At 42.2% G+C, this 22,074-nt stretch overlaps 2 protein-coding genes across 3 annotated transcripts; both read left to right on the forward strand.

Annotated features, from left to right (window-relative positions):
- The first annotated feature begins 25 nt into the window (after positions 1 to 25).
- On the forward strand, positions 26 to 8,780 carry SGCB (sarcoglycan beta). Its single transcript, XM_054201763.1, has 6 exons — positions 26 to 193; positions 2,281 to 2,490; positions 3,410 to 3,595; positions 3,709 to 3,900; positions 4,934 to 5,065; positions 5,935 to 8,780. Exons 1-6 carry the CDS (start codon positions 170 to 172, stop codon positions 6,136 to 6,138), a joined length of 948 nt encoding a protein of 315 aa, XP_054057738.1. The 5' UTR covers positions 26 to 169; the 3' UTR covers positions 6,139 to 8,780.
- Positions 8,781 to 8,915: 135 nt separating this feature from the next.
- LRRC66 (leucine rich repeat containing 66) lies at positions 8,916 to 18,115 on the forward strand. Of its 2 annotated transcripts, XM_054201735.1 has the most exons (5): positions 8,916 to 9,042; positions 9,264 to 9,764; positions 12,469 to 12,638; positions 13,184 to 13,514; positions 14,927 to 18,115. In XM_054201735.1, exons 2-5 carry the CDS (start codon positions 9,269 to 9,271, stop codon positions 17,611 to 17,613), a joined length of 3,684 nt encoding a protein of 1,227 aa, XP_054057710.1. In that variant the 5' UTR covers positions 8,916 to 9,042; positions 9,264 to 9,268; the 3' UTR covers positions 17,614 to 18,115. The 2 variants fall into 2 exon arrangements, with proteins under 2 accessions (XP_054057710.1, XP_054057709.1); XM_054201734.1 differs by having other exon boundaries at positions 8,916 to 9,764.
- Positions 18,116 to 22,074: the final 3,959 nt, after the last annotated feature.

The following is a 22,074-nucleotide window of genomic DNA, read 5'->3' on the forward strand; positions in this document are numbered from 1 at the left end:
GAGGGCGCGCCTCGGTTGTGGCAACGGGGCGACAGCCCCACGTTCGCCTGGTAACGCGTCTCCGAACTGGCGGGACGGACCCGCCTCACGGAGCGGCGCCGGGCTCGCCCCTCACCGCCCCGCCAGGGGGTGCCCTCCCACCCCTCCAAGGCGGTGGTGGAGGGAGAAGATGGCGGCGGCCGCCTCCGAGCAGGTCTGTCCCCGCCGGGACGCGGGCACGGGGAGGTGGTGGGGCCGTCCCCGCCGGGGCGAGTGGGGAGTGAGGCCCGAGTAGCCGGCCCGACTCGGGGGGGTGCTGCTTGTGGAGGGAGCGCCATTTTTCGCGGCGGTTGCTGAGGCTGGTTGTGGTGTCGGAGCGCTCCGGGGCGGCGGGCGTGCGGGGCCGCGGCGGGCCGCCCTGGACCTCCATGGCTCCCCACCGCCTGCACACACCGGGGAGGGGAGAAGCGGCGATTGCGGGTCGTGCCCGGTGCTGTCCGGGAAGGGCGGCCTTGGCCCGGCGGGGGCAGCCGCCTCAGCGGGGGAGAGGCAGCTCCAGCCCGCTGTCCGGGCCTTGCAGCCGCAGGATCCCTGACAAAAATAATTACTTGCCGTTCTCGAAATAAAGTGTTCTGGTGTTTCTGCACAGGAATGTAACGGCCGTTCCTAAATAGGCCCTTGCCGCTAATTAGTGAGGCGGGAAAGCAGCAGTTGGTATTTATGGGACGGTGCTCAGTCGTCTGGTTGCGCTGGCACAAGTATGGGAGCCCGGCGGCGGTGTATAAATAAGGCCAAAGCTCAGATTCGGGCTCCCCATCCCAGGTCTCACAAAGGAGAGAAAGCTAAATTTGTCAGAAGGGGTGTCGCTGTCACCCGGTCAGAGAGGTGGGACGGGGACTCTGTCAGTGCTGCGCGAGGCAGAGGGAAAAGAACCGAGCTGTGCACGGGTTCATCTTTCGGGAGCTCCTGCATCGCCACAGGACTTTTAATCAGAGTCAGTCTGTGTAGGTGCATGTGTGGCGGCAGTGGGTGGGAAGCCCCAGATTCCTGAGGGGTCCTGTACCAGCCCTGTCTCGGGTGCCATGGGAAGCACACATAGTTCTGCATGGATACGCCAGCACTCGCTCCGGCAATCACCATTTCAACTGTATTCTCCCAGTCCTGGTGATGTCTTCTGTTGCCCAAGGTGAAAAAACTACATTGGAGTTCTATCTTGCGATCGCATCCTTTCAAGAGCACTATCCTCAGAAGATACTTACTGTCCTGTTGAACAAGATTTCCATTTCCTTTTCCCCAGAGCACAGACCTCTTCTCTCAGTTTCCCTGCCTAGCCAGTTCTCAGTTTAGTTTCGAGGAAGCGCTCCATAAACCTGTTCAGGTCAAGCACCTTTCTCAACACCATTTCCTTGTTCTTTGGCAGCAAAAGAAAACAAGACATTTTTGCCCATTACATCAGTATAGACATGTGTAAATGCAGTAAGCTTAAGGTGCAGCTTTCAGATGAACAAACTTAATCCCATCGAAAAGATTGAGCCCCTTCTGTGAAGAACTGAACCCTTAAATAGCAACCTGTTCCATTCAAAGGAGGTGGAACAAAATTTTGGACAAAGTTACAGAAATATATCAAAGGTTTATTTTCCGCATGAATATCTACAAGACTTTCCTCTACATGTTAATTTGTCACATTGAAGGAATATCCCTTGCAATCTAGTAACTTCAAATGATTAAATTAAAGCTAGGCTGACCACATTCCCCATGCCAGGTTTGAAGCCTTACATTATTTTTCCTAATGCAGCCTGCAAGCAATAGAAGTTGAATGCAAACCCTGCACTATCAGTTACTTTAAAAGTCTTTCTACCACACTCCTTTTGGATAGATTAATTGAGAATCTATCCTGCATCGGCATGGAGGGAACTAAAATCCTGTGTATTGGTAAATGACCTGCAGGATTATAGTCTGTATTGTCCCCAAGAGGTAAAAACTTGATGAAGTTCTTTACAGCTGATTTTTCTTACTGCAACTATGTCATTAAAAAACCATGATAAAAATTACATATAAAAACATATATTGTTTAAAAATATCTGGATTTTCATTTTAGTCATAGCATTAGCAGAGATTGCAGCCTAGTGGTTGTAAATGTGTATTCTAAGTACAGAGTGGCAGATTGAAATTTAGTATTGAATATAATATAGAATATATTCCACTAGTCAATTTTTATTTATTTTTTTTGCATACATACATGTGTATCGTTTTGGTGGATTTACATGCCTTATAACAGCTAATCCATGCTTTGTATTACAGCAAAGTTCCAATGGCCCGGTGAAGAAGTCTATGCGAGAGAAGGCTGTGGAACGCAGGAATGTTAATAAAGAGCACAACAGTAACTTTAAAGCGGGATACATCCCAATTGATGAAGACCGTCTCCACAAGACAGGCTTACGTGGCAGGAAAGGCAACTTGGCCATTTGTGTGATTGTTCTTCTTTTTATTTTGGCTGTCATCAATCTTATTGTGAGTATAATACTTAGGCTGCAAGCAACATTAGGATGTATTTCATTTTGACTGTTCATTAGGGAAGTAAAAATTATTCCAGTATGGCTGAGAAGGAAAATAAATGTACTGAAGGAGATTTCTTCTTTTTCTCCTTTCTTTTTTGTTTCTTTTTGTATTCTGAACAAGATTAGATGGAAGAATATTGTAAGTTCATCCATGATTATTTCACTTCTCATGGTCCCAGCAAGGAACCTACCATTTATGCAACACAGAATTAGAAACCTTCAAAGTGTCTCTCCATTCACAAAACTCAGTAACAGCAAATGTACAAAGTGTTACTAGCATAGTACAAATACATGTAGGATAAACTGTTACGCCAGGAACATTTTACATATAATAACAGAGCTGCACGTGAGTATTCAGAGCTCATCAGCCACTGCACGTTAAACCTTCATTGTTGTAACTAACACCTTTTTATTGCTTGATCAATGAGAAGTAATGAATTATTTTTCATAACTGGACATCCACCTGTGAAGGTGCTTGCTTGTAGTTCATGGGTAAGTATATCCTGAGCTGAGCTACTTTGTTCAGGAAATTTGTTTAGCTAATGATACCGCTGTTACCCTTAAACAGGAAAAAGATTTACTTATGGACGTGATTTAATTTCAAAAAATATATATATGTGTATATATATAAAAAATATATATACAAATTGTTTTAGTTACTATTTCAGATGAGTCTAAAGATCATGTAAAATGCTTTTCGTAATTAAATGTGTTCTGATGTTTCCAGGAGGAATTAAACAGACTAAAGTAAATTGACAGCTAAAGCTCACTTAAACACTAGCATTAATAATTATTTCAAATAACACAATGCTTAATTGTGGGAAGGTCCAAACAATCAAAGTAGTCTTTGAAAATGTGTGTTTCCCTTTCAGATTACACTAGTTATCTGGGCAGTGATTCGAATCGGTCCCAATGGCTGTGACAGTATGGAGTTCCATGAGAGTGGCTTGTTGCGGTTTAAGCAGGTTTCTGACATGGGCGTTATACATCCGTTATATAAAAGCACTGTAGGAGGCAGACGGAATGAAGATTTGGTGATCACTGGAAATAATCAGCCTGTAAGTTGTGTCGTGAATTGAAAGTTTGTGAGCAACGCTATGGAAGTACACTCACGTTATTAACAAATGTTATATTTGAAACATCATTAACTTAATGACTTTGTTTTCTGAAGATTGTATTTCAGCAAGGAACAACCAAGCTTAGCGTGGAAAAAGACAAAACTTCTATTACCAGTGATATTGGCATGGAATTTGTCGACCCACGGACACAAAATACCTTGTTCAGCACAGACTACGAAACTCATGAGTTTCATCTGCCAAATGGAGTTAAAATCTTGAATGTACAAAAGGCCTCTACAGAGAGGGTATGTCTCTTTTAGCTACCTCTTGTTTTTTGTAAAAGCATTTTTCTGTTTGTTTGTGCCTAGATAACTGTTTCAGAAATAAAATTTCTATGAAAAGCTTCTCTGTTTCTAGAAAGAACTTAGAAAAATAATTACTAGACCTTCATTTATCATTTTCCTTCTACTGGAGATAAATGTTAATACAATCTTCCGATTGTATTAACAACTTTCAGAAGTCTGAGTAAAAGTGTAGAAAACAATCACGGCATTACAGGAGTTATGTTAGTTCATGGATTCTAGGTTAAACAAGTTCTTAGTTGGTTTCTATATTAAATATGCTTTATCAGAAAACTAAAAAAACCCGAATATCATTGTGCGTACATTTAAAATGCTGATCTTAACGTCAGACTGAAATTTCTTTCTTGCATATCATCACTTGTAATAAAGGCTTTATAGGTAAGAGTACAGCCCCTAGTTCTTTTGTACAACATGAGTAGAGTAGTATCAGTGGTTTTAGAGGGTTGAGTGTGCCTTAGGAAGCACTGAGCAATGCTGTTAACGACGAACAAAACCGATAATTTAGTTTGCTCTTATTTGTGTTTCCTCTGCGGGCTAACAATTAAATTAATAGTATGCGCCGGAAAAAAAAAAACCAAAACTGTAACTTTAAATACATAAGAGGAACAGATTAAATGAAAATAGAGGAGTAAGTTTACATAGTCACTCCTAACAGGAAGCCTATATTTGCTACCAGTGTTAACTGTGTATCCCATAAAATCATCATATGAATTGTTATTTTTATCACAAAGAAACAGCATGCAAATGTAAACTGTTTAACATAACCTTCCAAAATTAAGTAATCCTTGTTTTCAAATGTGGATGTGGAAATGGGCAGAAGCTTCATAGGTGTAATGGGAGAAGGGCAAAAAGTACATTGAAGGCTTTTATTAAATTGTGTAGCAATGTTTTTAAGGTAACTAAAGTTACTCAGACAAACCCAAGCAGCACATTTTCATTGATCTCTAAGTACACTTTTTTTTGTTTCTGTTGTTAGATTACCAGCAATGCAACCAGTGATCTAAACATAAAGGTTGATGGCCGTGCTATTGTCCGTGGAAACGAAGGTGTTTTCATCACAGGGAAGACCATTGAGTTTCGAATGGGGGGTAACATGGAACTTAGAGCAGTAAGTATTTCAAATCAGCATTTTTTGAACAGCTTAGTTTCAAATTCAGGCTGGTAATAAACTGATGTAGCTTTATATGGATTCGAATTTTATGTAAAGTAGTCATGCATGAAAGTTTAGTTGCAGTCAGTGCATTTAGTAAGGTTTTTAAAAGGTGGATTATTACTTTGCTGTTAATTAGCAGTTCAGTAGTTTTCAGGTAACAATGATTTACTACTATTAAGACACTAAAACCCCACAGTGCAATTAAAGCTAAGCTATTTGCCTCTGCACTGAAACGAATACCAACGGGGATTCATCCTCTCTTCTGGAGGTTTTACTGGGGACAGCAACCTTTGACAGAGGAGCAGAGCATTCAGTTAGGAGCGCTACCTTCTGCGCTGCCGCAGCGAGACTCACCAGCATTCACTTCAGATTTTTGGACATTGTTAAGATTGCTGAGCATATAGAATGATGGAAAAGGTTAAGGGAAGATAAAAAATAGAGATACACGCACATTTTATTTAATGTGTGAATGCATTACATGTATTTCAAACACTGATTCCCATTTCACGTACACATTTTTAGATTTACTGCATTTGCTGATAGGTCTGTCAAAGTAGAAAGCCCCGCTACTGCTGGCTGTCTCAATGTCGATCTGCCACTGGAATAGCAAAGTACATTGCTGGCTATAATTGAGAAATTCATGGGCGTTACTCATAGATTTAATTAAAAAATGAAACCTTGTTATATGTTTTTTTTTTATTCTGTTGATTTCTGCAGCCATCCTAAAAATGTCATTGATTCACTAAACCAGCTTGTCCTTTTCAAAAACAACCTGCCTTGTTTAAATTAGAAGTTGTACCTTTTTTTTTCCTCCCTCTTAATAGGAAAACAGCATTATCCTGAATGGAACTGTGATGGTCAGCCCATCGCGACTGCCAAGTTCTTCTTACGGGGAACAGTTCAATAACGGCAACTGGCTGCGTTTCAAGCTCTGTATGTGCGCGGATGGGACGCTGTTCAAGGTTCAGGTGACAGGTCATAACATGGGTTGTCAGACTTCTGTCAATCCGTGCGGAGCCACGCACTAAAACACCAGCCACTACCAGGAGAGTTCTCTTTTGTGTTTACATATGTTTGTATGAAGTAATTGCATGCTTTCAAGGATTTCTGTTTTTACAGCAGTTTATACTAACATTTATTACATAATATTTTTAAGCAAAGGCATGTTCAACAGTATTATGTCATCATCCTGCCATAATAGTGGCACTGATTTAGCACACTGTCAGTCTGCACGCCTACTGAAGTACCTTCCTCAGTCGGGATCAGTGGAGTATATTTAAAGAATGTGATCTTAGCAACAATCCTGACTGCCTTCAGTTGCCTTTAGAGGAGGTTTTTGGTTTTTCTCCTACATCCCAAGACCTTGAGGGCTGCTGAGAACACAACTGCGATGTGAAGTACTTCAACAGGAATGTGAATTTGCTGTTGGAAGTGGATTTGCCTAGGATGGCTGAAGTGGCAAATTTTTGTCTTCTTTTAATTTCTTGCCAAAGGTCAATATAATGATTTCCCTTAAAATTGTGTGGTTTACCATATGTTTACGAAGAGAGGAGAAATGGCAGATTCACTTTAAAGTATTGCATTATTTCTGCCATACATTTCTCGTGTAAGAAAGAAAAAGTTACGCTAGCACAAGTAATATTTGCAAAGTAATATCCAGTGTGGAAATGTAACTTCAATTTTGAAATAGTCTTGTGATTATTGAAGTGTTGCTTGAGCTCCCATTCTATCTGTGCAGTTTAGGCATTCTACAGTTGCTTAATTTACATGAAGTATTTATACGTCTTTATATTAGAAGTACATTTTTAAAAATGTACTTATAACTTGCTCACTACCCAAAAAAAGTATTTTCCTGGGTGCTTTAATGTGAAATTCAACAGGTAATAGTCTAAAGCATGACTGTTGCAGTACTGTCTGAGATAGATAGGATCTCTTTTTTTCCCATAAATGTCAGTAGTGATGCATTACTGAGAAACTCAGAATTAAATTCCGAAGTCAAACTTGCAGGTCTTTAATTCTAAATGTGATGGTGTCAAATCCTGTGACAGCAGAGTAAATACACACATCTGGATTTGTCAACAGTGAAACTGTGTTTATGGTGAACTGGGGCCTTATAGAAACCCCCACAGCCTGATAACTGCTTTTGCAGAGATAAGGTGTTCTGTACAAAAAATAGACCAGCTCGTTCTAAGTTTCCCACTCTCCCTCCCCATGTATTTTCTTCAGTTGAATATAGTTTTGTTTTGCAGTAGCATCAAGTAACTTTAATAACGGAAGCCACAAAGGTGACTTTGCAAGTAGCTTTTTGACAAGTTTTTCTAGATAAGCACACACTTCTCTTCCTAAAAGTTGTGCAAATGTTATACATTAACTTCAGAATCGGTCATTTGTTGCGGGAAGATAAACTATCTACCCTTGTGTGATAGCTCTCAAAGTACATAGAATTCCACAAAATACAAAGCAGCTTCTGCTGCAACAAGAACTAAGGTCCCAGTTCCTCTATTTGCTAGACATCAGCAAGGGTGTCATGCGGGATGCGTGGGTGGAAGTGATTTCTAGAGGGGGATCCTTAGGTCGGGCATCGCACCATGCGGGAGGTCAGAGGGCTCACGGCTCCCTCACTGCTCTCGGGCAAAGGCGGGTTTTGATGCTCAGGAGTTGTTGGGGTTTTGGGGATGGAGCTATTCTAACAAAATGAGAATAAAATGTAGCAAAGCCATCAAATTGCTCACATTAATTATGGGACAGTACTAACATTTTACATACTTCCTTCATGAACTTCACAGTTTCACTAGAGTTAGTATTAACCACTTTAACACACATTTTGCTGAAAGCATGCACACACCTTTGCTGCTAAGTAGTGCCCTAATTATTATTTGTTACAATTAAGAGGAGGAAATACACTCTAACATTTTTAGAGTTTTCACTCATGCTAATGGAAGTTTGTTACTTTATTTTTATGTATATAAATACACAGGTACAAAAATATAAGCAGCAGCAGCATTGAAGCTGAAATAGATCTTGAAAATGACAGATACTGCCTCGGTCAAGTAGATTACACATGAAGAGCGCGTTAAAGCTCTTCCTTGGTTACTACTGACATGCCTGTATGCCAGTCTTGGATTCTTGTAATTGTCAAAGAGTTCTTTTTAAAATACTGTATGCAACATAGCTGAAAGATTTGTCACAAAGGTACTCTTAAATCATGGTCTGGAGAACTGGTTTTTAAGGTGGATTTTTTATCAAAACATAGCAAAACCGATCATACAAATACCAAATGAAATTATCAATTTGTAAGCCGCTGTTTATGGTTTGTTAATACATTTTGTTGCCTTCACTACACAGTTTGAGAAATGTTGGCACCACACATGCCCTGTGTTGTGCCTTTATTTGTTGTTTATCTTCTAACTGCCTAAGCTACATTCTTCTGTATGTATTTAAAACATTGTGTGGCACTTTATTTATTTCAGTCCCACAGATGCACTTAAGATTTTGTGTGTTTAAAGTACGTTCTACAGGCCTCTGTGTAAAATACCATACTGGGGACACTGAAACAACTTACGTGTGAAGAGTTCTCGGCGTACGTAAAGGCGGCGGTTGTTTCAGTAGGCAAAAGACAGCTGAATTCCTAATGTTTGTTTTGGAATGAAACAATAAATTCTAAGATGCACCTGTGGTTCGGGAGTGTTATTTGCAAGAATATAGTTTTTCATTAAAAATACGTGGTTGCGTTATTGACAGGGGAGGTAGTATTTTATTAACTGTAAGTATGAAAATCATTCCACATCTATTCGTCATGGATTGTATCTGGTGGACTTTGCTCAGTAATTGTGTCTGATACCTGCAGTGGAGTTCAAAGGTCTCCGCTGTTGTTAGTTCCTGAGTTCCTGAGAAGCTGTTTCGCGACCGAAGGGCTCGAAAAGAAAGGAAAGGTTTGGATGGTTTTTTGGGAGAGGTGGAGGGAGGGGGGAGGTTACCAGTTAAGGTATGTTGAAACATACCTAAGACTCCAAAACTGAACGTTTAAGGCAGAATGTTGGTATTGCTTTGGGTATTTGTTTAGTATTGATTTTTTTTTTATGTCAAAGTATTTCCGCTTTCTGGTTAACTCTTGTTGTGCTGAACTTACCGTAATTCTACATTTTACATCTAGATACTATGGATAACTTTCACTTGAGTGTCATTGTGGTGGCCCTTTACTTTAATCTTCCTGGATTGGCGGGAACCAAGTCACAGCGGATTCTTCTTGATACACATCACCGTTCAGGCTGCCGGTGGGATGTGGAGTTCTCAGTGAATTGTTCTTTTACCGGAATATCTACTATTCCAGAAGATACATCCCAAACAGCAATAACGGCTGATTTTAGTTACAATAATATTAAAACTTTTAGGTGCGCTGATGGAAGAAGTGAAGAATGGATGCTAAAACACCTGAATCTCAGTAACAACCTTATTTCTGAACTCTCCTTAACAACTTGTAGAAATTTACCTGTTTTAGAAACTCTAAACCTCGATGGGAATGCCATCCGCACCCTCGCGCTGGACGTACCCACACCTGCACATGGGTCTCAGACGTACGGCAAAGTCCATCGTCTCCTGCCTGCTTTGAAAGTCTTGTCAGTTGAAAGAAATAACCTTAATAGAGTTCCAAGAGGTAAGCATTTCCAGATCTTTACGGACCTCACTCCCAAGGGGTGAGTTGGTTTTGGATACGATTTAGTCTGTGCTGCTGGATTCAGAATGCGACTGTCAGCTCCTTCAGTTACGGTTAAGGTGAGGGAGGGTTCCGGCTGCGTGCAAACACAGAGACTGAAGCCAATGGCTTGTTTCGGATTAGGTTGGCGTTTTTTTATACAATCTTTGCAAACGTAATGCCTTAAGGTCAGTCAAACATAACCAAATTTATCCTCTGAGAGCCCAAGCTGTGTTTTTCCTTGTTGTACAGAAAGGGAAGTAAGGAGCTTTGGAAAAACACCAGCCTCCGCAACCCAGTCGTTACAAATTACAGATAATGAATTTTATACTACTCTTCAGAAGAAAGTCAATCATCTTTCAAACAAAACTTGCTCCAGTTTCAGTATTTCCCGAAGACAGGAAAATACATTTTGTTCAGTCAAAACAATTTTGCACTGTGCCATCTGTCACCCAACCAAAGCCACGCCTTCTGGTGACAGGAGAGGGACGGAAGCTTTCGACAGACTTTTAGAAAGTGTTTGCTGGTCACTGCACTGCGGGAGGCGTCGCAGCCTTTACGAGAGCCTCTGTCCTCATAAACCGATGGTTCACGTTGTCCAAACGGTGGTTAAATGAGGCAGAAGCTGACGTATGAGCAACGCTATCACGTATGTTGTTTGCTAAATTTAATTGATCTCTGGTAACTTCATCAGATTCATTAGCTCTAGATTTTGAAAATACTGGGCGGGGGGCAAACCAAAAACCCACTTATCTCACAAAGTCAGACAAAGGGAATAATTTTGCACCTAGGCACGGTCCTCAACGTTCTATTTTTCTCCTTTTTTGACACTAAAGAATTATCTGGTATGCAGGAAATGGTTTTGCTTAATTATTTTGCACTATCTGTAAGGTGCCCATAGACACAGTATAGAAAAGCTTACATTATAAAATACATCGATGCATATTTGGTTTGTTTTGATAGATAAATATAATTACGCATTATAGGATGCCTCAGTGGGTCAGACAGGTCAACCCTTTCCTCCAGGAGACTCCATTTTTAGATGTTAAATTCAAATTGCTATCCGTCACGCCACCGCACTTCAAGTTATACTTAAATCCCATATTCATTTAGAGGCACGTTCAGAACTTTATTTTCCCCCTCCCAAACCCCTCACTAACATTGTAGTTTTTAAGAAAACACAAACTGAATTTCTGAAGCGGAGGGGTTTGGCCATAGAGAAACCCTCCTCGCAACCGCCACCCCCGGTGTCGGGCTGCTGCCGCACCCGTGTGTATTTTTGGCACAAATTTAGCTTCAGGGAAGGATCCAAGCTACAGCTCTTCATGGGGGTGCAAGGACGCATTTATGAACTGGCAGAATTTCTGAATGCACTTCCCACCAGCTACCTCCAGTTTCACAGCAGGAACGAATCATTCCTGCTGCTTTTCACAATAAACCCAAAGATCAATTACTCCGCAAACTGGAATAAGGGATTTCCAGTAAACCAGATGACACCAAGAGCAAAATTTTGAAGAACTAGCATTTTCTCAATAATGCTGTATGATCAAAAATGACTTTAGAGAGTCACCGTGCTGTTACAAACGGTGGCGATGCTGCGTCCAAGTGCCAGCCTTCCCACTGGAACTTGCAGGCTGGAGCTCTGGGGGCTGCCTGCGCAGCAGCTGAGAAAACGGAGGTATCGCCAGCATTCAAAAGGGCTGCTTATGGCAAGACAGCTGCTGTCGTAACTAGGATATGCTGAAGAATATGCTGTCATGCTTGATAAATCACAGGCAGACAGGCACAGGCAACAACACGGCTTTGGTTTCAGTCAGGTTTGCATCCCATGGATATGGTTCTAATAATTCCACGCATGAAAAACTCCCATGAAGTTGCAGATGGCAATGAACAGGAGATAACTGTACCACCGTTTGTATCTCCATCTTTTGTTTACGATTAACATATCTAGATGTTATAAAATCATAGAATCATCTAGGTTGGAAGAGACCTTTAAGATCATCGAGTCCAACCATTAACCTAACACCGACAAAACCACCACTAACCCATGTCCCTCGGCCCCACGTCTACCTGTCTTTTAAACACCTCCAGGGTATTTCCCTGCGCAGCCTGTTCCAATGCTTGATAACTCTTTCGGTGAAGAAATTTTTCCTAATATCCAATCTAAACCTCCCCTGGTGCAACTTGAAGTCACTTCCTCTTGTCCTATGGCCTGTTACTTGGGAGAAGAGACCGACCCCCACCTGGCTACACCCTCCTTTCAGGGAGCTGTAGAGAGCGATAAGGTCTCCCCTCAGCCTCCTTTTAAACCGAGTATATTCCACCTTTTCCTACCTCCAGTTCTCCAGACAAGTGTGCTCAAAGAAGAGAGCTCACCCTCGGAATAATTTTGATAGCACAAAGGAATGTCACCGCTTTTATGGAGATGTGAATTTTTAAGACATGCGTTGACTGTGAATGTATTGACGCGCCTGCTGTTGGCACCGCGCCACTTTTAGAATGGGACAACCCCTGAACAGGAATGGCACAATAACTCAAAGCCTGCGCCTGCTCGTTGCCATAGACAGGAACGGAAGGAATGTTGTCACAAAGAATTTAAAAAAGCCGCTTGATGCCAATTGGGAAAACAAGAACGTGAAATGTAAAATGGTTTTGTTCTCCCTAGGACTGGGCCGGCTGCAATCTCTGCAAACCGTCCGTTTGTCGTCCAATGGCATAGGACAGATTGATGCGAGTGATTTTCAGAACTGTTCACAGCTGAAGGACATCCACTTGCAAAACAACAAGATAACTAAAATTCATCCAGACGCCTTCAGGGATCTCAACAAATTACAGGTCGTAAAGCAGTAATACAGCTGTTTCAATGTTCTGTGGTAATCGCCATTAAAGATATCAATTATCAACTATTCAGCACGATTATATTGGCCTTTGATTACTGTATACAATTATAAAAACTAAAGAAAATGGTAAAAACAGTAATTATTTTTATCTATTTGCTTTTCATATATAGGGAAACACACACACTTGTAAATATACAAAATATAACCATAAATTCACCATTTATCTATGCCGCAAACCAATCCGTAACTGGCTTAGGCACACACACGTCCCCTTTTACCCCAGTCCCTTCCATGGCGAGAGCCCTGCGGCTTCCCAGTCACACAGGGGTAGTCTCCAACGGGAGAACTCTAAATACACCACAATTTAATCTTTTCATTTAAATTAAAAAGCTTAGAACAATATTCTTGAAATCCTAACCAGGCGTATTGTTCCCATAACTGCAAAAGTGCTTGTATGCTAAAGTAAATGCTACTGCTGATATTGCAACCAGGATTCCATTGTAAGGCTTAGCAAATTAACTCTGAATTATTTCCAAACAGGTCGTGGATCTCCGTGAAAATGCTCTGGCAACCCCTTTACCACAGATATTAATCAGCTTGAACTTCTTTCGACTTGAAGTGGGTTTGTCAAATAACGCCTGGGTATTTAACTGCAGACTGAACGCTTTCAAACACCCGTTTCATTTTTTTTTTGACTCCCCGAGGAAAAAATGGAGTATTTCATACGATACATCTGCCAACAACTCACAGAAACCTCTGCTGTATCTTTCAAGCTTCCACTTAAACTGCAGCGACGGGGTTTTGCTCAAGAGGGCTGTAATCCCGGCAGGGAAGACATCGGTGCTGGACTGTGACTGGGACAACAGGCGGGGTATGTAAAGCGGGGGCTCCATCCATAGGCTGCCAAAACCCAAATGCGGGCAGAACGATCAAAGAAATCTGGTTTAAAAAGTGGATTTCTAAACATACGGTTTAAAAATAACTGAACAACAATTTAACATGCCAATTGTTTCATTAGAAAGTAGTATACCCGTTAGAATTATTTGGAAGTCATGTTTCCCAAAAATAGTCTTCATCTTCTTCCTTACATTAAACTGATAAGTGATGCCGAATTATGAATAAATAAATTTCAATAAATAGTATGCCACAAATTTATCAGTTACTTTGGGAACGCAAACAAAGGACCAGATGGCGGGGTGGCGCTGCTGGGGCATGCAGAAAATCGAGAAGGATACAACAGTGTTTCCAGTATTCAGTGACGGCAAAGTGAAATGAAAGTTTATTTGCAAGGGAAAGGATTTGTGTTTCTTTTTAAAATGTTCAGCCTTTACAATTATACGGAGCGCTTGAAGTACAAGTGACAAAATCTACAGAGCTAAGACTTCCCACGCAGAAGGAAAACTCAGACCAAACTCAGAGCAGGTGGTGCATTTGTCACTTTGAGCACAAGGTGCATTTGTCACGTACCGTAAGGCAGAACGGTTTAACGCTGGTGGACTAACAGCGCTTTGGGGGCAGTCAGCTTTTCCCCTTGGAACACTGTATCCCCAAATGAAAATACGTAAGGTCAACCAGAAATGCCACCTGCTTTGTCTATCAACGAGGAAAGTCGCGGAAACTCTTGATTGTGGGATTAAAATCAAGGCACTGGGTTGCACCAAGGCTCCACTGGGAACACAAGTGGATCCAACGGCAAAGGTGCTTCGTACAACCTTGAGACCTATTCCAAGAGCCAACAACCAGCCACGGCCCGCACCAGCTGAACTTCGGAACAATTGCTCAGTAGATACAAATATCCTTGGGTTTCACACTTTGCTGCTGCAGCCAAAGCAGTTAAGTACAGGAGAATCGGTACGGCTGAAATACTGACACTAAATTAATGCAGTTTTATCTCAGCTGCACACAGTGACCGTGGTCCCGCTGGAGAACGGCTGGCCATAAATATGGATCTTCCTGGAGGGAGAGCAGCAGGAGTTTCTAGTATAACCCAGAACACACTTCGATCATTTCGGTGACCTTCTCCCTCACCCACACCATTCTTCTTGTAAAGTCTGCTACCAAAACCCCATCGTACTGCGTTTTAAATGTCGGGGGTGGGGGTTAGGGGATATGTGATGGTTTCACGGATACTCAGTACCATGTAGAATGACTATGGATGGATAAAAAGAAAATGGAATTTATAATAAACGGTTACAATTATCAAAGATAGGTCAGAGTATGTTCTTAAAGAAACATATCTTACGATTTTAGGAAAGATTTAGTTTGTGTTTTCTTTTATTTCAGGTAATGGAGTCTCTTGGTGGACACCTGAAGGCCGAATTTCAGAAGATAACAGCGTTCCTCATATGACACTGGATAAAATGAATAACTTAGTGATACACAATGCTGAGAAAACCGCTGAAGGGTTATATTTGTGTACTTTTAATACAACCGAGAAGAAATACCTCATCTACAGCGTACAGGTGAAAGAAAGGGTTTCGACAACATTTTTGGTTAGAAAAGGCCGGGACACTAACGCCGTTTTTAGCCAGGGGAGAACAGAGCAGGACCTGGCCCTGGCCGTCTGCCTCTCGGTGCTCATCACCTTTGTCTGTGCTTTTTGCCTGGGTGCTTTTGCTAGACCCTACCTTGGGAGCCTGTGGAGACTCATGTGCAGGAATAAAACTTCAAGTTCGGAACACACTTATTCTAATCAAGCTTTTTCAGATGAAACCTTGCGCAGAGAGAGCTCTGCAAGCAAACCGACAAACATGCAGGGTGATTTGTTCATCTGCGATGAGAGTCCTTCAAGAAAAACAAGCATTTTTGCTACAGAAGCCCCTACTTTGCATGCAAATGTCACCGGTAGCAGCGTACCTGCACCGAATACTGAAGAAGAGTACCAGAAACAAAGCAGCAATGAGAACAACGTGATTTCAGACATCAAAACTAGTATCGGCAATTATGAAAATACAAATGTTGATGAGAATGGACTATTTTCTGGAAGGGCAGATTACAAGAACAGCAAGGAAGTAATGCCAGGAAAATCAATGAGTAATGGCACTTCGTTACCGAAAGATTCAAAATATGCAAATAAAGACCCAGAGAAGAGCAGGTTCCCTCCCATACCCAGCAGAATGAATGCTGACTCCTACTCAAATCACAATGACTCTTCAGATTTGGATTTATCCTTCACAGGAGAGCCTGGCTTTCCATTTTCCTCAGTACAAACAACACATGCGGTTGCACAAGATTCTAGGAACAGTGAGGTGAGCAACAACTCTGGCCCGCTGCAGTCTGAAATCACAAAGGCTACACCAGACCCTCCTGAAAGAAAAGGCATTTTTTCACATAATGAACCCATGAGCAGTACAGAATTTATGCCTGGAAGGCAGCACGGTGATGAACAACTTGGTCTAAACAGCAACGTAAATACAACCAGTGATGTGGGAGATTTTATTTTACCCAGTAGCTGCAAGAGGGATACAAACATTGAGAATTTACATCTCTACCAAACAACAGAAAACTCTCCTCTTACAGAGTACGACTGTAAAACGGAACGTACCAATGAAAAATATGCTCCAGCAGATCTATTTGGCGATAGTTCTTCAGATGAAGGGACTCCATTCACAATGAGCGACTGTAGCTCTTTAGCAGACTTTGAACTGGAAGAACCTGACGCCAGTGACAACCTGCCAGCCTGTCAGTCGCCACCAGAGGAAGCCGACAGGAACAGTGGAGCCGAGGAGTCCTCCACGCTGCCAGAGTCTCCAAGCATTGCTGCTGAACTGCAGCGCATTTGGGAAAACGAAGACGAGAGCAATGAGTACTTTGAAACCACTCTTAATTATGGATCAGGTACCATCATGCCCGAAACAGCATCCCCTCACGCTGATAAATGTGCCCATGTAAGCACGTCAGATTCAGACACAGCGAGTTCCTCAGGTCAAGAAGTTCCCGATATGTTTGATTATTTTACTAATGCAGAGTCAACAGTGCAAAACCCCGATTCTCTCCACAACCAAAGTACAGATTTTGGTAATACGTTCCTTTCGTTAAAACATCCTCCCACGTATGACACAGACACGGAGAACACTCCTGAAGAGGCTGAAGCGCAGCTGTATCTGTTTCCCATTGAACCACAGCATTCCCTCAGCTCCACTCCCCCTGAACCAGAAGAAAACGCACCAGAGGGAAGCGCAGACCAGCACAAAGACTGGAACTCCTCCGAAAAAGTTCACGGTGAAGGGGACATCACGTTCAGAAGAAACACAAGTACATCCGAGGACAGTGATTTTATTTTTGCTCCCATTGATACTGGTTTGAATGAAATTGTTGAACACACATCTCCACTGCATTCCAGCGACGAATCATCTCTTCAACCTCTGCCTGAACACACAGCCGAAAAACATATTACGGTTATCACAGAGAAAGACGACTTGCTGACACAGGGGAAGGAGGTGAACACAGCTAAGGCTTGTGCAGATAAAATGCAAACAGGTTTTAACGAGGAAAACTGTGATGGATATGCAGAATTACAGGATACCAGCAACTGTAGTCTGCCCGAAGAAACACAGTCTTGCAACCTTAGGGCAGATCTGCTGCATCTTCACTCTTCTGGGAAAATGCCATCAGTCTTCAACACAGAAGATCCCTTCCGACTGGATCAGGGTGATGAGGATGCATATTCCTCCTCAGTCCCACGGGGCTTCTTCGATGAAAGCACGCGATACAGTTCACCTTCAGTCCCACAACAGACTACAGGAAACATCTCCGAAAGCACCGATTCCAGCGAGACGGAGGAGGACGCTACTTGGACGGGGCCGGAGAACGATTCTACAGCAGCCGTCGACCTCCAGAATTCAAGTGAAAAACTCAGTCAAAAGAGTCAGACCAGTTTAGGACAGGGCCAGTTTTTCGTTAAGAAGAAAAGAGCGTTTGATGGATTTGCTAACGTTTTGCAAAGCAGGAGAACAAACTTCAACAGTTGAGACACAAAAGCGTCATACTGAGCTCCCACAGTGTTTATGTTCTATAGCAGGCGCAAAAATGATTGTGTCTTCAAGTGAAGTGTGTAGCTTTTAATGACTGTTAAATACCATGGGTTGTTTGGGGTTTGTTTTGGTTCCCCCTCACTACAACTATCTGCCTTTAACTTCAGAAACCCAAGTTACGGAACTAGACTTAACGATGAGATGTTTAAAGCCTGGACCCATCCCATTTAAAAACACCGTGATTCCAAAGGGTAATTCAGGCGAGAAGCCATGGACTTCTGTTTAGAAGGGTATTTGTAAATAAACAAGAATAGATTTTATGAAAAACAATGCTAGGATAACTCAAATGAGTGAACTACTCAGTAGTTATAACTGATAACAGAACTTTTGCTGAGTTATAATAATAATATATATTTACTTTCTCATTACTGTTGGTACTACGGTATTGTTTTCCCTTAGAATTTGCCTCTGATATGCACTGTTTTGTTTCTCTAAAATAAATGTTACACTGAAATTACCATTACATTTATTACTATTATTGTGTGTTCCCATGGGACTCGCCCTATAAAGTGAAATAGTACATATTACTGTCTCCTGCTCTTTGAACCAAATTTGCCAATTAAGCGCCTCTGAATTCCCACAGTTTTGCAAAGACAGGTAAAGTCCAAGCAGTATTCGATTATACTTAAAAAAATTACTTTTTAACTTGGCGAGACATAGAGAGTAATGAAACGCTCCTTTCTCAAAGCAACAGAACAGAATCCAAACCTTGCAGAAGAGTCAGTTATGGAGATCTAGCTACCGATGGGACATCACCTGTAGTTTGCAGATGTGATGACATGGGCAGGGTAATTTAAAAAAGACAACCTACTATTCCTAAGCTATAATTCCCTCTAAAGAAGGATGTTATACCCAACTTCAAAATTTTACTGAGAGGGGCAAATCAAGAGCAGCTCAAAACTGCTGTATTGGAATATCAATAGCTTGATATACGGTAACTTTTTCTAAGCCAAAAGATAACAAATGTCAGAAAAACTTTTCTCTGAATATGGTCCAAGGCTCTTTTAACACACAGAGTATCATTGATGTAGTCCTTGAAGGGGAATGTCATCACGAAGGGGAATGGTCCCATGTTCCCAGGAAATGCCAGAGGCTGGCCAGCAGTGCTGGGAAAACTCTGTTATGAAGACACCATTAATTCAGTAAAAACTCCGAACAGAAGGAACGCATTTCAATTCCATCAGATGAGGAACAAGTCCAATGGCACAGTCCATCTTTGAAACTATCTTTAAAGAGAAAGCCAGGAAAGAAGAAAGAGATGCTGACAGAAGCTAGTAATTTCTGTTAGCTTCATATACTTGAAATGTAAAAGTATTGCAAAAAACTTAATAGGGAAGTAAAAGCAACTGAAGGACACCGGTGCTGGTATTATCTGAAAATTTTCTTTAGCTCCTTGAGTTCCTTTTAAATGTTTTACACATGTAGCATCACAATTATCAGTTATATACTTACTGAGCCAAGTCACCTATGCTTAGATCTTCTATCAGTTTGGGTTTTTTGCTGGCTGATTTTCTCTGAATTTCTAACATAATTCGGAATAGTTATGTTTTGGGAAGTGTTGCATGGATTAGATTTAGGTCACCACAATATCTGCAAATAACTCCACCCAGGAACATCCGTAATTCAATTACATGCAATGAATCCGCTGTGATTCACACCGATCGTCTTGCCTGCCAGTCAGTTCCCGCAAGATTTCTGTTCTTTTTGCTCTGGTACTCAGTGATATCAAAAGAACTTCTCAGTTATCAGTTTAAAGAGCTGCTGCTGGCTTCATTCCTTCAGCAGGAGACCACTCAGGGACCAAGGATGAAATCATCTTCTGAAGAAATCGATAATTTGTCATCAAATTATTGATGAGCTTAAGGGTCTGTTTTCTGTTTTTCAAACACAGGAAAAAGTTTTATACATTTAACAGTCCAGAGTTGTTCATACAGACTGAGTAGACAAGAACTAAATGACAAAACACTCGAGTCTGCAAAAAATCACAGCATTCCCAAAATGTTAAAAATACAGTAACTCTAAAATAAAGTATGTTTCCCAATACAATTCACTCCATTATAGAAACGTCTGGGAATTTTATACCCTGTTCTACTGCAATTTTTCTCCCCTAATCCCCACACAGCCCCTGTACTCACGTAATGCCTTGGCTTCTATTGAATTTAAGGCTGCTGTTCTCAGAGAACAGTGTGCGACATAAAAACCAACCACGATTTTAGAGGCTGTCTAGAAGGAACTGGGTAATTTGAGCACAATTCATCCCAGGAACGGCTACACAGTCGCTAGGAGCAGAAAACAGAACAGTATTTCCCCACCACCACGGCTTTTCTTACCGCCCATAACCAGCTTTCAGTAAAACTCGTTATCCACAGAAGTTACTTGTGGCCAAAGCAACTTTAAAAATGGAATACATTAAAAAGCGCAGACTTGCTCTTTATGGTATGAGTCTTCAAACACTGTGCTGACAGACCTCCAAGGCCTGGCACCTTTTGGCTGTACCAGCTGCTAATGAGAGGAAATCTAACTATATAAGCAACCCGATTTCGTGGATCGTGGGGAAAAAAAAAATATTTGAGTGGCTCTATTGATGCCTCACACACAGCAATGTTGCAATGTTTTGTCATTTGCTTCTGCTACAGTTCAGCAGGCTTTCAAAAAATATAGATTGGAAAATTATTTTCTCATCTTTTCTCTGACCGTGGGAATGCTGCAGGGGCGATGCAGACCGTACACGACTCGTGAGAAGCTGCGAGTTTTCTAAGCCTCCCTTTATGCCATAAAGTTACAGAAAAAGGTTATCTGCTGTTCTCATCAGAGAAAGTAAGTTTGCTCCTTCATCAAGGGATTTTTAACACGTGACAAAGCATTTCATTCTACTGTCACAATATTGTTCAAGTTCCGTCTCAAACTTACCTTCTTCAGATTTCTGCCTAATCTTGCACCTTTCCTTTGCTACTGATCACTCCAGACACTCTGGTCAGCACTGGTTACCACCTTTGCTTTACAAAGATCAACGTGACAGTTCATTACAAGTCAAACAATTTAAACTCTTCTATAAAGTAAAAAACCCACAAGTGTTTAACGTCATGAACAGACCCTCAGATCGAAATATCACCACATTCAAATACTACTAGCCTGGTCTTCTCTTTCTCCACTACATTTGAGTAACTTCCAGAATTTTCTTTAGCATATTCTTTTAGAAATCACAGAATCACAGAAGGGTTGAGGTTGGAAGGGACGTTTGAAAGTCATCTGGTCCAACCCCACTGCTCAAGCAGGCCCACCTAGAGCTGGCTGCCCAGGACCATGTCTAGATAGCTTTTGAGTATCTCCAAGAATGGAGACTCCACCACCTCTCTGGGCAACCTGTGCCAGCACTCAGTCCCCCTCACACTCCAAAAGCATTTCCTGATGTTCAGATGGAGCCTCCTGTGTTTCAGTTTGTGTCCACTGACTCTGGTCCTGTCACTGGACATTACTGAAAAGAGTCTGGCTCTGTCGTCTTTACATCCTCCCTTCAGATATTTACATACATCAGTAAGATTCCTCCCCCCCTCCCCCCAGCACCTTCTCCAGGCTAAACAGTCCCAGCTCCCTCAGCCTTTGCTCGTAGGAGAGATGCTCCAGTCCCTTCATCATCTTTGTGGCGCTTTGCTGGACTCCCTCCAGTATGTCAGGATGTCTCTGGTACTGGGGAGCCCATAGGAGGGGACAGTGCTCCAGGTGTGGCCTCACCAGTGCTGAGTAGAGGGGAAGGATCATCTCCCTCCACCTGCCGGCAACACTTTGTCTAACGCAGCCCAAGATACAACTCGCCTTCTTTATGGCAAGGGCACGTCACTGGCTCATCTTCAACTTCGTGTCGACCAGGAATCCCACTCCCGTTTTCGCCAAGCTGCTTTCCAGCTGGGTGTCCCCCAGCATATATTGGTGCATGGGATCTTCCTCCCCAGGTGCAGGACTTTGCGCTTCTCCTTGTTGAAGTTCATGAGGTTCCTGTCAGCCTGTTCCTCCCGCCTGTCGAGGTCCCTCTGGATGGCAGTGTGACGCTCTGGTGTATCAGCCACTTCTCCCACTTTGGTGTCATCAGCAAACTTGCTGAGGGTACACTCTGCCCCATCATCCAGGTCACTAGTGAAGATGTTGAACAGGAGTGGACCCGGTATTGACCCCAGGGGTACAGCACTAGTTACTGGCCTCCAACTAGACTTTGTGGCACTGACCACCACCCTCTGGGCCCTGCCATTCAGCCAGTTTTCAGTCCACCTCTCACTGGCTGCTCATCAGCCCATACACCAACATCTTTTCTCTGAGGACCTCGCGGGCCGAAAGCCTGTCTTGAGATGAGCGGATAATAACTATGCTTCTTGTAAAATTTTGTCTTAAGGAGACATCCCTGCT

This window comes from Rissa tridactyla, chromosome 5, assembly GCF_028500815.1.
Source record: "Rissa tridactyla isolate bRisTri1 chromosome 5, bRisTri1.patW.cur.20221130, whole genome shotgun sequence".
NCBI classification, from domain to species: Eukaryota; Metazoa; Chordata; class Aves; order Charadriiformes; family Laridae; genus Rissa; species Rissa tridactyla.

Excerpts from the sequence above, each read along its gene's own strand:
- SGCB (XM_054201763.1), top strand. The coding sequence starts at position 170 with ATGGCGGCGGCCGCCTCCGAGCAG. Across the intron at positions 3,596-3,708 it reads TCACTGGAAATAATCAGCCT|ATTGTATTTCAGCAAGGAAC; the intron begins GTAAGTTGTGTC and ends TGTTTTCTGAAG. Across the intron at positions 3,901-4,933 it reads AAAAGGCCTCTACAGAGAGG|ATTACCAGCAATGCAACCAG; the intron begins GTATGTCTCTTT and ends TTCTGTTGTTAG.
- LRRC66 (XM_054201734.1), top strand. The coding sequence starts at position 9,269 with ATGGATAACTTTCACTTGAGTGTCATTGTGGTGGCCCTTTACTTTAAT. Across the intron at positions 9,765-12,468 it reads CCTTAATAGAGTTCCAAGAG|GACTGGGCCGGCTGCAATCT; the intron begins GTAAGCATTTCC and ends TGTTCTCCCTAG. Across the intron at positions 12,639-13,183 it reads GGGATCTCAACAAATTACAG|GTCGTGGATCTCCGTGAAAA; the intron begins GTCGTAAAGCAG and ends ATTTCCAAACAG.